This window comes from Leuciscus leuciscus (genome assembly GCF_965113295.1).
Source record: "Leuciscus leuciscus genome assembly, chromosome: 14".
In the NCBI taxonomy this organism is placed as follows: Eukaryota; Metazoa; Chordata; class Actinopteri; order Cypriniformes; family Leuciscidae; genus Leuciscus; species Leuciscus leuciscus.
The window spans coordinates 6424541-6438942 of NC_138738.1; the positions used below are offsets into that span (position 1 = coordinate 6424541).

Consider the following 14402-nt stretch of genomic DNA (forward strand, 5'->3'; position numbering starts at 1 on the left):
GCCTCTTTCTGCCCTTAACCCCCTAAAAAATGACCCTCCCTCTTCGTGTTGGGCGTTATACAGGCGCTCGTCCACGGCTGTGTCAGTCTCTCCACTCACCTCGGAACCTCAGTTCGTGCTGCGGTTCTAGAAGCAGGACCTGCTCTGGCCTGGCCATCTCCCACTGCGCTTGAAACGCGTTCAGACTGGCTGCGCTGACGTCCGCTCGGACTGACGGTGACGGGCTTGACGGTTGAGGCTGTTAGTCGATGAGGACTTCTGTTACATTTATTTGAAATAAAAACTCCACAAGGCAGTGGAAATAGCTCAGTTACCCGATCCACTAGCGACTGTTGTGATGCAGCAGGAAGGGACTGTGTGTGGGAGAGAGAGAGAGAGAGAGAGAGAGAGAGAGAGAGGCTGGCCGTGACGTCACTGCCCCTGCAGTACTCAGTAGTGGCGACTCACTGATGTGATTGTGAGGAGAAGGGTGTAGTAGAATGAGGGAGGGGGTGGGCTGTCTTTATGGGTCATCTGTCATGAACCATCTTATGAAAATGTTACGGTAACTTTGCACTGTTATATGAACAGTAAGTGCATTTGTTATATTAACATGCAATGACCACTGAAGAAAATGCTAGCATTTTTATAACTAAAAAGTTTTTTATTATAATATATTAGGCCTATATATAATTTAAAACTGTTTTTAATATATACCCTAATATATATATATAGTATTTCATACATTTTTGTATAATTATATATTCAATGAGCCTTATGACATGGCTCATTGACATGGAATGTTTGTAGGCTACCTAAACAAATGGCACTGCAAGAATAGAAATACTTTTTATAATTAAAAAGATTGTAATTATATATTAATAATATTATTTAACAAACTACCAAATTTTTATATATATATTTCTGTAAGAAGAGTATTTGGGCTGTGTAGATTTGAGAAAGATTTTTTTTAAATGGTTAAACATTGTAAGGATTGTATGAAAAAAAAAAATTATGTTAGAGGAGAAAATCTAAATCTGTTCTTCAAAAGCAGTATATAGTAGTAATCCAACTGAATATCTAAGAATGAACATGAATTACTTTATCCTCAGCCAAGATTCTAGAATTGTCGTACTTGCATGTGGTTGAGCTAATTTATGCTCAGTTTGGCAGTTGAATACAAGCTCTTGGAGGACCGTTTTACTTTCCTCAGCACAATTAAAAGATCAGCAGGGACCCCCTGCCAAAGGAGACACATACCACAGGTGTCATATGTATATATATAGCCCATGGGAGTGCAGGAGAAACTAGCACTGCTGCGAACAGATTCTCAATCCCTCTCTGAACTGATTCCTAACTAAAAATAAGAATTAGGAGTAACTTGTCTCAGCTACAAACCAAACAAACTCAATGTGTAGGCCTATGTTGATTAAGCATAAAAATCAAAATGGATTTTGTATAATTTTATTACTAATAAAGAGCTAAACATTTCCCTTTTGCACATTCACAAATGAACAAACAAATGTTATTTTCAAGCCTTCTTTGCATGACAAAACAATAAAAGAGACAAGCTAAATGGCAAAAACAATTAATGATTAGGTTAAATTACTTTTGTAAATACTGAATTACAATGGTAAGTGGTAAAGTAACATTGCCTATATCAATTAATTTACAGAATTCATCCAATGTGTGGTATATACAAGGACGTAAAGTACATAACGAGAATTTCACAACTTTCTTAGGGCCAGCCCAAGACTGTTGGCTCGGTTCTTCCACCTAAACACCACTGCAAACCACACCAGACGGCATATTATCCGGTCCGACCGACTCAGGCATGTAGTTCCATTCAAAGGCATTAATGCAAAGCCTGTGCTCCCCAGCAAGAGGGACAAGCAATTCAGAAAGTCCTTTCCAATTGGCCAGGAATTCAAGAACTTCAAGAGGACTAAATTAGACATTTGGTCTCACTGTGGATCACAGGCTTTGTACAAGACAAACAAACAGCTGCTCTACAACATTTAGAGCGAGCAATGCATTTCCATACATTGTAAAGGCCCTTCAGTGAGTTTAATAATGTGACATTAGTTGAGCTGTTTCCTTCTTCAATTAAGTTTGACATGAGAGAAAGAAAATAAAAGAATCAATTTGAATGATTTTTTCTGTGTAAACATCAATAGTGAATGCTTAGGACTGTCATTTTTCAAGTTGTTTCAACTAGGACGAAAGACACACAGGAATTTCGAAAAAGTGCATTTTTTCCCCTTAAGAATTGTTCCAAATGTGCCCTTTTTTAATTTAACAAGTCTTCTAAAGGAAAATATTGTTGCGCTAAAATTCATGGATTAACTACAATTACTGTAATAAGTCTATAAATCTCTCTGCTATTATTACTGACAGCACATATTTTGGAGGGGAAAAGTATTATTATTGCACTTGTGAATTCCTGAAAACATCATAGCGCGTTGGCAGCACTGCATATAGGATCACAGGATAAAGGACGGGAACTGGAACTCAAGATTGCCCATAATATCCATTCTGATCCACTAAACACATTCTATGACTCCAATATGCCAATAATGTCAAAAGCACATGTAATAATATCCATGACTTTTTTTTTTTTAAAGTACCATCAAAAGCCACATACTAACTTCTAAAAACAACAGATGGTGTCACGTGTTATACTGATGTGTACATTTAGATGAATCCCATTTTAAGTACATAAAACTTTGTCATTGTGGGTATTCAGTTGATAAATCATAACATATTTATTCTATATTCACAAATGCAAAATTATAACAGATAATCTTACATTTTGGCTGAATAAACTTAAATGGTAAATGTGTAGAAAAAGAGCCACTCAACCACATTGCTCTTGAACGAATAGTGTTCATTAATCCAAATCTTTTAAAGGTAAGTTTCTCAGATTGTCAAAAAATAAGACTTTTTGTTTCTTCAATGAAACTGACGCCAGATCTCTTGAAAAAATATTTAGGCTGAAAAATTGAGTGACAGCAAAGAAGAGTTATTTCATTTGGGGTCAATTCAAAGAAGAATATGTGGTATAATTACTTCCCTTTGCTTGTGTTTTTTTTTTTTTTTTTTTTTTTAAAGATGAAGAGATTAGACATCTTGCTCTTTCTAAAACAAGATTAGTTTCCAGATACGCTCCTTTTTTATCCCTGTCCAGATGGTAAAAGCATGTTGGATGAGCAGGCCAAAAAGTTATTCAGTGAAAGAATGAGAAAGATGAAAAATGTTTACGAGACAATTAGGGCATTTGGCAAGACCTCTCAAAATCACTCAATCCAGTAAAAAAAAAATAAAAAAAATAATGAAAAAGACCAGCAAGGGAGCTGAGGAGACCAACTGCCAACTAACACAAATGGTTAAAATGCAATTTCAGAAACTATTTGGACATACTGCACACTTCACAAAGTCCTGGACAAAAGCCTAAAGCGCACCGTATACAAAATTCCTGCATTTGGCTCCTTCCCACTAACGTTAAAGTTCTGATATGGAAAACATGCGAACAGATGGAATAGTTATCACATCTAACACTTTGAAACGGCTATTCTTGTTGGCATTCTAGAAGACTGGCCAACTTTCTCTCAAAGCGTGAGGGTTGAACTTCACTAATGCCCTGATTATGCACTGCAAGCAGTAACAATGGTCAGACACTGTAAAACATAAAAGTCTATTCCAACTGCTTATTAGTCCAAGAACAGACTGGATCTGAAGCTAGAAATCTGGCAACAGATGATGTGGCAAATTGGAGCAAAAAACGTGTTACTATTGTTATCTCGACTTGCAAATGGATAAAATATGCAGATGGTTGTGTTGAACTCATGCATCAACATCACTGACCAAGCTGCTACTACAGGATCGCTACTATGTCACACATTTTTTTTTACAGGATTACAAAAATTGCAAAGATTTGGCACATTCTTCATATATAACTTCAAATATAACTTCATTAACTCATCTCAAAATGGCCAAGGCTCAGAAATCTCTTGTCAATGCTTATTATCATTGAACCATAAAATCCCAGAGTTATATGTATTTTTAGTACTACCACTGAATTCAATTAGATTTTTTTCCAATTCGAAATATAGGAAAGACAGAAGCGCATACAGCTTTATATCCTATGCAACAGGAATACAACACTGATATTTATATAATAGTCAATATGAAATATGGGTTTGAGTAAATCTCATGTCACATTTTACCCCCAAAATCACAAGAAAAATATAATGAGGTCTATTTTTAGGAGCATTAAAAAATAGTCCTAACAACAGACTTTAAATTGACTTGCAAAATATGATTTCAGGTTTTCTTTTTCATTTGATTTGAGTGAAATGTGACCTGGATATGTTTATGACAGGTTTCATGAGATTCGCCCATTTATATATATATATTTTTTAGCATATATATCAAAGATGTGCAAAAATAGTGAGACAAGAAAGCTGTGTTGCTTGCATTTGGAGTGCTGAAACTCTTCAAATGTACAGACGGACAGAGAATAGCTTTACTTGAAAACTTCAGAGTTTGGCAGAGGTTTTTGCAAGAATGAACGAGAGAGAAAGTGAGAGAGTGTGAGAGAGAGAGAGAGAGAGAGCAAGACAGGACAGTATCTGATCTGTTGATCTGTTTCTTTGCTGTCTGATTTTGGCCAGTAATCTAGAACAGAAATGGATCCCAAAGGACATTTGAACGGGGGCTGAAGAGCGTCTTTTTTCAAAGAAGTGACCATTGCATTGGGATTCAGACTATTAATCTCATTCCATTACTAACAGAACTTCTTATTTGGCTCCAAAAGGAAGTTCCGTAACTTCCCCTGTAATATCACATTCTTCATTTGCTATTCTCCTTGTTTACTAATAGAAAGAAACTGAGGCTGGAGAGGGTCTGGCCAAACTGTTTACGACTGCGTCAGCAGCAAGTACGTTCCCTGGTCGACTCTGATGGTTGACGACGAAGTTTGAAGCCCTTTACTGCAGACCCATCTGCATCTATAACCGGGATCCTTTGACCTATAAAGGAAATGAAATAAAAATGAAAAGGAGCATAATGACATTAGTTACGTTTACATGGACACCTTTTGTTTCAATCGGAATTAATTCATTCTGATTGATAAATCCGATCTTAGTGTTTACATGAACGCTAAATGAAATGATTGTGTTAATGTGGGCGATAATATGTCACAAGCTTTAAATCGGAATTGATTTTTTGACATGCTCACACTGCACAAATATAGTTTCCCGCTGTTTGGTCATACTAACAATTCTTCTATATTGCATCTTTTCTTTGTTTTAAAGAGAAGACTTAGTATTTATCTATTTCGGGTCCTAATTAGGAGACGTGAGCACATGAACCGTTGTGCCGTGCTGCTTATTAAGCAGTAAAAACTCCCCTTTCCCCGCCCAAAACAAGGCGCCTGTGGATGAGAGTCTGAAACAAGGACTGGTGGGACGTTGTCCTGCTCCACTTCAAAGACGATGAGTGGAAGAAGAATTTTAGAATGACACAACAGTCACTATTATGACACTTTATTCAACAACAACAGCTCATTCCGCGCATCATACGTCATTACGCCATTTCTACATCATTGACCATGTGCAGTACTTTCCAGTTTCAGGTTTCAATCCGATTAAGTGTTTACATGTCATCTCAATCGGATCACAAAATGTTTAAACCACCACATTCAATCTGAATGAAATTTTAATCGGATTGGCCAATTTATTCTGATGTGGTTACATGTGACTTTTTTATTCTGACTGTGCTACTAGTCCGGGTTATTAGGGTCCATGTAAACGCAGCAATTGACAATAAAATGCATGAGAAAAAAAAAGCAAAAATGATTTGCCATTTCAGTGCCTCTACAAAAGTCACAAGCATGGTGTCACGCGTGTTCCTTGACGGGGCAACTGCCAAGATCCATGGTAAAAGATCTGTATCCACTGTAACCCATCCACTGCCCTGGGTCCAAGTGGCGAGAACAAGTATCCACAGAAGCACTATTCTCACCACCATCAGGATCAATTATAGATCATGCATTCATTATCATTTTAATAATAAATGGTGTTGCAATAAACAGCATTTATTAAAACCAAAGCTGCCTGTGATCAAGCTCAATCTAGAGAAGATGATAACATTGAAAATCACAGGGCTCTGAATGAGTGCTTCTAGATTGTTTGTTAAATTGGCCTTAATAATGACACAATGCACTGATAATGACTAGTTAATATTATACTCACTTATTTGAATGAAGACTTCATTGATGTTAATTGCATTTTTGGCACTGGTTTCAACAAATATGGCATGAATGGAGTCAGCATAGTCCTTGGCATCTTTCTCTGAAACCTCTCTGGAAAACAAAAGGACAAAGCAACAGAAAATGGGTGAAATAAGAGAGTGGAGTAACAAATGTGAGTAATAAAGAGCAGTAGCAATAGCAGAAATACCACACTAATAGGTAATCAGTTTCATAAATGAAGAATTCTGATATTTTCAAAACTCTCAAAAAGTGTAGCATGTTATTACGATTATTATTGATATTTGAGACTAGGAGGATTTAAACAGATACCGTGGTTGAGTGAGAGATTATCTGAGTGGGATGAACCTTGTAAAGCTCATGTATTTATTTTTGTGTGATGGTGGTGTATAACTAGCACAGGGCAGCATGTTGGAGGTAAACTTTTGTGTGCTGGTTCTCTGTGCACCTGTCACCTGATCACAGGTGCTGATCAGATTGCACCCGTGCTACACATATCAGGCCGGTCACACTGACAATGGATAAATTTTCCATTGACGCTTTGCTCTCTTAGATTAACCGCCAAGGCAGTGATGTTTTCTTTAAACATTTCGATCAACTAGATTTTTGTTGGTTGTGGGTGGTTGCTAGGGTGTTCTGAGTGGTCGCATACTAGCCCTATAAATATATGTGGTGAAAGTGAAAGACTATGGGATTTTTGCCCGCTTTCTCCACCAAATAAAAAAATCGCACATCCAATAAAATATCTAACCCCAAGTATGAGTAAAAGTAATGCTTTTAGTTTATGCTTTTAATTAATATAATTTAAAATACTATTAAGATCTACAAGTAGGGGTAATGTTATCAGTAAGTACATTTCCAAGATGACAGTGTTTGAAAGCAAGTTTTTTTCTGCATTTGGAGCAAACCTCTTAAACTTGAAACAAAAAATATATAAAAGAAACAATAACGGCTGTGGATCACCGAGAACAGCACCAGTTGTGCTAGAAAAAGAAATATCTAAGCTTTATGTGCCAGACAGAACAATTGCAAGAATTTTCCCTGATATTTATTGCCTGAATGGCTTGCGGTGCGAACGCTGTTCCTCAGATTCAATGTCTCGGTCTTTATGGTTTCGAGAAGTAAAATACAACCACAATGACAGCTGACTAACACTGCCAAAGAAAGCAATGGTGAACCAAGACATATCATTGGACCTGTGGGAAGAGTGAAGCAATTTAAAGTGGAAAGATAAATTACAGACCGCTGAAGAGTGGATTTCTTTTTCATCACAAGTTATGCTTATGGTAACGGTACGTGTGCGATCTTGTTTTCAATGAGTCGAGACAAGTTGACAGCAAATATGTGGGTCTTTTCCCGACGTCAAATTGAGTTGACAGCCATTGCGGGTGCATCCCTTCAAGTTGAATAGAGATGACAGGATGTGAAGTCTTTTGTGGCAAGGACGCTGGAATTCACCTGGCATCAGATAGATCGCATTTGTTGCCAGCGATAGCCACCACTATGTTGGGTGGTCCGTGCTGGCGAAGCTCCTTCACCCAGTTCTTCAACGTCTGGAATGATTCCTAAGTGAGAGATGAAGAGATCTTCAAGACAAGCAATGACAAGCAAACTTTTATGTCATCTACTGCCCCTCATGTTGCTCGAAACCTGTGTGGTCACATTTATTCAGTTGAAAACAAAAAGAGTCACCTAGCAGACTGTCTTCCATTCATTGAAAATGAATGGAAGCGCAAAAAAAAAAACACACAATAAAAGTAGTCTATATGACTTGTGCACTAAGTCTTCTAAAGCCATACGATAGCTTTGTGTGAGGAACAGACTGACATTTAACCCGCTACTCACTGAAAGTCTTACCTCAGCCCATAACTCCTTTAATGTTCCATGGAAAAAAAAGATCTTACGTAGTTCGAGTGACATGAATTTGAGTAGATGATGACAGAACTTTCATTTTGGGGTGAACTATGCCTTTAATAGCTTTACCAGCAGAGAGATTTGTGTAGTAATAATGAAGAAATGTTTCATTACCTCTTTAGTGATGTCATACACAATGATAGCTGCAGCAGAGCCCCTGTAGTACATGGGAGCCAGGGCACGAAACTAAGAGCGAAACAGATAACATGCAGATGTTAGAGAAAAATAATGGCCGAAACTTTTTTTTTTAAATGGAGCAAGACTGATAACAACCCAACATCCCTTCTTAGGGGCCGAGCGGCCGCTCTCAACCTGCATATGCTTATTTTCAGAGCTTTAAAAGAATTTGTACGCTTTGGCGGAGGTCTCCTTCGAGTTTCATGCTGAATTAAAAGGATTGCTCTAACACACACACACACACACACACACAAAACGCATGTTATTCCAACTTGTTCCTTTCAAACAGAACAAACAGACAGCGGTTAGGGAAACCCATGGTGAAAAACCCTAGAAGTGAGCCACCGTTAAAACCTAAAGGAAAATTGTGTTTCAGACGGACAAGCCAAGGGAGCTTGAGTACAGGAACTGCAAAGAAAGGCATATCAACACATGTGGGAGCCATCAGGGGAAAGATGAGCGCAACGTGTCAGAAGTTGTTAGCGTTTAATCATTATAAAATAGCATAGTTGGTTTGTTTGACCCCGGTTGATTTGATTAATAAAAACAAGCTGGATCCAGTATGCCATTCCACTGAAAAAAAGACCTAAAAGAGGGGAAAAGTGCATTATAAAAATGAATGATTAAGACAGAGGGTAGAGAGAGAAGACATGATGAGAAACCCTGCCAGGTTTTTTTTTTTAAAAACATACTTTCTAAAGTTTAGGCGTGAGTTAGATTGTGAAATAATCTTAAAATCAAATATACAGTTTAGAAAGTAAAGTATTTTTAGGCAAATTTACAGTTTTGGTTAAAGGTTATGAGCTGCAAACATGTTTGTGCTCATTAACAGCATGAGCTGCTAACAGTTTACCATCAATAAAAGTCAATACAGCAAAATGCATAATTGTACATAAATTGTAAATAATATACAGAGGACCCAAAACCACTTGGACCCTAAAGCTTAAGGTGCTCAACTGGTTTTGCTGATCAATGAATCAGTACTCAGTGAGATTCATTATTTAACAATTATTTATAACTATACTCTACACATTAATTGATACAAAGTTTATTATTTAATTTATAAAAATGCTGAATACAAATTGGATTTTAGTTAAGTCAACAGGTCAGAGCAATGCTTCATTTTTTAAGGCTTTTTTTGCCAATAAAAGTAGTAAATCAAGTTTGACTGACACGGTTTCTCACATTTATAGCTGTTTTTGGCTGAGTTTGCAGCACAAGGAAGAGGAAACGCTTCAGTTTAGCTTTTGACTAAAATTGCAGGATGTCTCCTTAGACATATCCCAGGATTCCAGACTGTGTGGTCCCTCTCCAACTCTCCTCCTGCATTTTCTCTCATCCAACTTCCTCCAGTCACTCACTACCTCTTCAAACGTATCTTGCCGTTAAGTCGACTATTCAATTTTACAGACCTCGTGAAATCACTTTCCTAGCTATAATATGGAATTTCTTTTCGGCCATTTTAAATTCAACTGTTCAAAGTTTGGGGTCGATAAGATTCTTAAAATAAGTTTCTTATGCTTACCAAGGCTGCATTTATTTGATCAAAAATACAGTACTTTTAATGTGTTTTAAAATGTAATTTATTCCTGTAATGGCAAAGCTGAATTTTCAGCATCTTTACATCAGTCTTTAGTCACATGATCCATCAGAAATCATTCTAATATCCTGATTTGGTGCTCAAGGAACATTTATTATAATTATTTATTTGAAATACATTTTTTGCAATAATGTAAAAGTCTTTACGATAACCTTTGATCAATTGAATGCACCTCCAAAGCCACTAAATCAAAACAAGTACAAAACAAGCCATGTTTCTACAATGCTGTTCTAAAAAGCAATGTGCCGGATAATTATCTAATCAAGAGCTTGACAGCCAGTGAAAAGCCCGATCACAGCTCCCGGCGGAGTAAGGAAACTGTGGACAGAACTGTCTTCTCTTCACAAAAATCACAATAGAGCTTGAAGTTAGAAAAGAAAAAAGAAAGAGCCCTTCCAATAAGAGGGAGGAAGGAAGAGAGACGGATTCTGGCTTCAGTTGTTTTTCTCAAACTCTTATCTCTGACAAGGCCTAACATTTCATCCCATCAGGCTCTGGAGCATCCCGAACAAAGAGAAGCAAAGAAAACTTGACCTCTTTAACCACTCATAGGCCACGATGATGAACTTGCACCATCTTTACCGGTGGGAATACATCAAAGCGCTAAACAAGTCCAGATGAGGGTAAAGAGGCTTTCCCATATGCTCTCAGACCTTCATATGCAATGGGAGCCAAATATCTAAGACAGATTTAGTTTTTTGTTATAAATTATAATATCGGCAAAACAATATGAGTGAAGATTGGAAATATGTGGCCTTGTCTATATTTTGAACAAAGAACTGAACGTGACAAACCCCACACATTTGTAACATTTAACCAAGAAAGTAGTGCAGAATATATAGCGCAAACCTCAGTAAATAACCTTGCATGATTCATTTAAAAACTCTTCTCCATAAATGTTGCATCAGAAAGGGAAACTCGAACAAAATGCATATGCAATAAGTTCAGCTTGCAAAAAATAACCCTGTATACGCCTTTTCAGCACAATTTTTTCACTGCGTGTCTTTAGTAAATCCTGACAGTAGTTTTTTAACCGCAAAAGTGGGTGTGCACTTGCGCAAGCTGTTAGTAAATCTGGCCTATGGTATGATACTATTTGTCTAACAGCTTGTGTGGGCCGCTTGGCATTCTGCATTTAGCTTCACATAACATCACAGACAAACATGAGAGGAGATCATATTCCAAACAGCCTCAAGACTGCCGTTAAATTGTGAGCGGTGATAAACATCTCAAAATATGAGATGTCATCCGTACTCTTCAGCTGTCTCTCCTAACGTAGAACGTTTTGGGAGAGAAGAGTGTATCAAGCTGTACGTAGAAAACCAGCCCCTTTCAAACGACATTAAACTCTCTCTCGCTCAAATGTATGCCTGCATAATAGTAAGAGAATGCATGCAATACTGCCCTCTGCCTGAACTATAAAGACACTGCAAAAACAAAAAGTGAAACAGCTTGTTTGTCATCCAAGTGTGTGTGTGTGTAGTGATTGTTGCTGTGTTTACCCTTTCTTGTCCTGCTGTGTCCCATATCAGGAATTTGTGAAGCTCATTTTGGTACTGCACAGTCTTTGTCATAAATGATGCCCTGAAAATAAAACGCACATGATCAATAATAATTTTAAGCACACACTATACAAATAGGTCTGCATGGAATCCGAGACATCTGCAGATCTCATGTATTAAATATTTTTGGCAAATTTTACAATGCATTTAGCTGCCAATAAGACTTTCAATTATTAATTTTTTTAACAATATAAGAAAATGTGTGTCATGTGGACCTACTTATAGACATCTTTAGAAAGTTTACAAGTGTCTTGCCAGGTGCAGATACACACAAATTGTTTAATGTTCTTTATATGTGTTGTTATGCCCCTATCTACTTAAAAATCTGGTTTTCTGTTATGCATTGAAACATCAATTAGAATTGGTTAAAATAACAATATGCAACCATATTCTTTAGGGCTGGGAATTGACACAAATTTCATGATTTGATTCTATTGATTTACAAGCTTGAAATTCAATAAGATTTAATATTGATTAATTGGAGCCTATCAGGTACAAACTTCCTCAAGAATAAAATATCTCTCAACTAATGCAGTAAACTATACAGGGAACCCTAGTTGGTGTATCACTTTATTAAAGGCTGAAATAAAATGATTTGAAGGCTAAATTACACATACATTGAAATTACACATAGCCTAAAGAAGCTTTTATAATAATAACATTATAATACATTTCTAATGATGTTAAAAAATATTTAAATGGTGGCTGTCATAAAAACATGACATTCATTGAATATTACATTATAACATTCATTAAATATTGAAGAACAAGTTAAGTAAAAATACAATGAATATGCAATATGGTGCATATTTAACAAAATGCTCCTCTCAAGAGTTATTTTTCTAGCTTGCCATAATGAGTTTTTGGACACTGAATGGCTTCGCTTTAACTGAAGGCGCTAGCAATCTGTCATGCCACATTAAAGAGCGCCAAAACGGTATTTATTGTTTAAAATTCCATAATAAATTTGACAGAATTAGAAAGCTGAGACTTTGTTTCCTATCAGAAGTAACGAAGCACAAAGCTAATTATAATTTATTGGATGGAAAGCGCACTACAAAACTCATTTGAAAACAACATCGGTTCTTCAAAATGATAATGCATTAAAATCGAGAAATCAGTATTTTTAACCCAGCCCTATTTTTTGTCTATTAAAACTGTGTGTTTTGGATTCACAGTAGTTGAATTATAGCTGCATAATGTCCAGCTATTATTGAATTTGGAAAACTAAAGTTTAGGAACTTTAGAAAAGCATGATCTCCCTTTTAGCAATATTACCATTGTCTGACTAGCCCAGAAATGACTGGCCTGACTGGGACAGCAGAAAAATCTTTATTGTTGAGCCCTGAAATGTGTGTCAATTGAATTTAGACTTATGTAACTGAATTAAAAGGGGTCACATGTTAAATCTTTAACACACTGTGATGCAACTTGCATTACACAATCAATGCTGAATATTAAATCACTTGAAGGAAAGAGAATCTGTATTAAATTCAGACTTCTCAGCACCAACAGGGAAGTCCCAGATGCTGGTTAACAGATCTTGTTTTCTTATTTAAGAGATTGAATTATTATCGTAACATTGTTAAAGCAAATAATCCATCAAGTTTTTTTTGTTTTGTTTTTTTATACAATGCTTTCTGACTCTAATCCAGACCACATTTCAACACACAAAGTATCAATTTGTTTTGCCAGAAACATCTTCCATTTCAGTGCATGTCACGGCTTGCTGCGTTTGCTATGTGGAAATCCTTCAAAACATGCAGGGTTTTTTCTTATTTTACAGTGCATCACAGTCAGCTTGACCTCCCAGTAAGCATGTTTTGCAGTAAGCTTACCCAATTGTGGGATTAATGTTGGGATCAAAACTATCCTCCACAAACCTCCACACGATACTTGACTTTCCAACTCCTGTATCCTAGGACACAAGATAAAAATCACATTTATATATTATTAAACACATAATTCACTTTTGATGCAGTTTTCCATAATAAAAAATAAAATGTATATATTTGTTTTTTGTCAAATGTTCTGATAATATTACATGGGTTGAATATAATAAAAACAAATTTTTTTACTTTTATATGAAGTGTAGAATGTCACACTGCCAGACTCTGCTTGGCATGTCATGTTAACTACCCGTTTACAAATCACATGACTAAAAGGACACATTTATTGTCAATATATGTGTAAATATGGGTAATAGTACAAACATTGTCAAATGAAATCCTTGAGCAGTAAATACACCCTATATGTATATCTACTGAACAATTTTTTAAAAACTCTCTAGACATTTATTATCCACTTATGAATGGGTGGTTAAATACGTCATCATTCCACAAATGTTACTGTAATACTTAAGAAATCCCCAAAGCTTGTACAACAGGTAAAACCACTGACACACTTTATTGCAAGTTATTGCATACAATAACACAGTTATGATCGATCATCAAAAGATAAATAAAAACATAAAATATTGCACCAAAACTGCAATCCATAATAGCAACGTCGAGTCGTAAAAAGTGAATATAAATCTTACCCCAAGAAGGCATACTTTCAACTCTCTTAGCGACATGATGACCTCCAAACTAATGAAAACTTCCCAATCATTCCAAATAGTTTCATAAACCTGATCAGCAACTATTTCTTTTTGACGTAAGAAAAAAAAACACACACAGTCTCTATCTATACACTAGTGTCGGATATCCACTGCTTTATGATGGTATAAAAAGGCGACGTGGAATACTGACATAACGCGTAAAGCTTCTTATAATATGAGGCCTGAAATGGTATATTAATGATCGATTAGTTGCGATAATAGCTGCTCGCTGATCGCCATCTTGAACTCCGGTTGACGAGTCTAGTTATGAGAAGTCATTCCCGCGAATCGGTTCTTTCG

General features: G+C 36.4%; 2 protein-coding genes across 3 annotated transcripts in view; both read right to left on the reverse strand.

Annotated features, from left to right (window-relative positions):
* Nucleotides 1-390, reverse strand: part of vapb (VAMP (vesicle-associated membrane protein)-associated protein B and C) — a 31751-nt gene extending 31361 nt beyond the window's left edge. Inside the window, exon 1 of one of the 2 annotated variants that reach the window (XM_082190303.1) lies at nt 100-390. In XM_082190303.1, coding sequence (XP_082046429.1) covers nt 100-157 — 58 coding nt within the window. In that variant the 5' untranslated portion in view covers nt 158-390. The remainder of the gene's footprint in view (nt 1-99) is intronic. The other variant, XM_082190302.1, reaches the window with a different exon arrangement.
* A 1037-nt stretch (nt 391-1427) lies between these two features.
* On the reverse strand, nt 1428-14370 carry rab22a (RAB22A, member RAS oncogene family). The gene is made up of 7 exons (XM_082136602.1): nt 14043-14370; nt 13342-13421; nt 11444-11525; nt 8279-8350; nt 7709-7815; nt 6234-6343; nt 1428-5009 (listed from the first exon to the last, which is right to left on the reverse strand). Exons 1-7 carry the CDS (start codon nt 14076-14078, stop codon nt 4909-4911), a joined length of 588 nt encoding a protein of 195 aa, XP_081992728.1. The 5' UTR covers nt 14079-14370; the 3' UTR covers nt 1428-4908.
* Nucleotides 14371-14402: the final 32 nt, after the last annotated feature.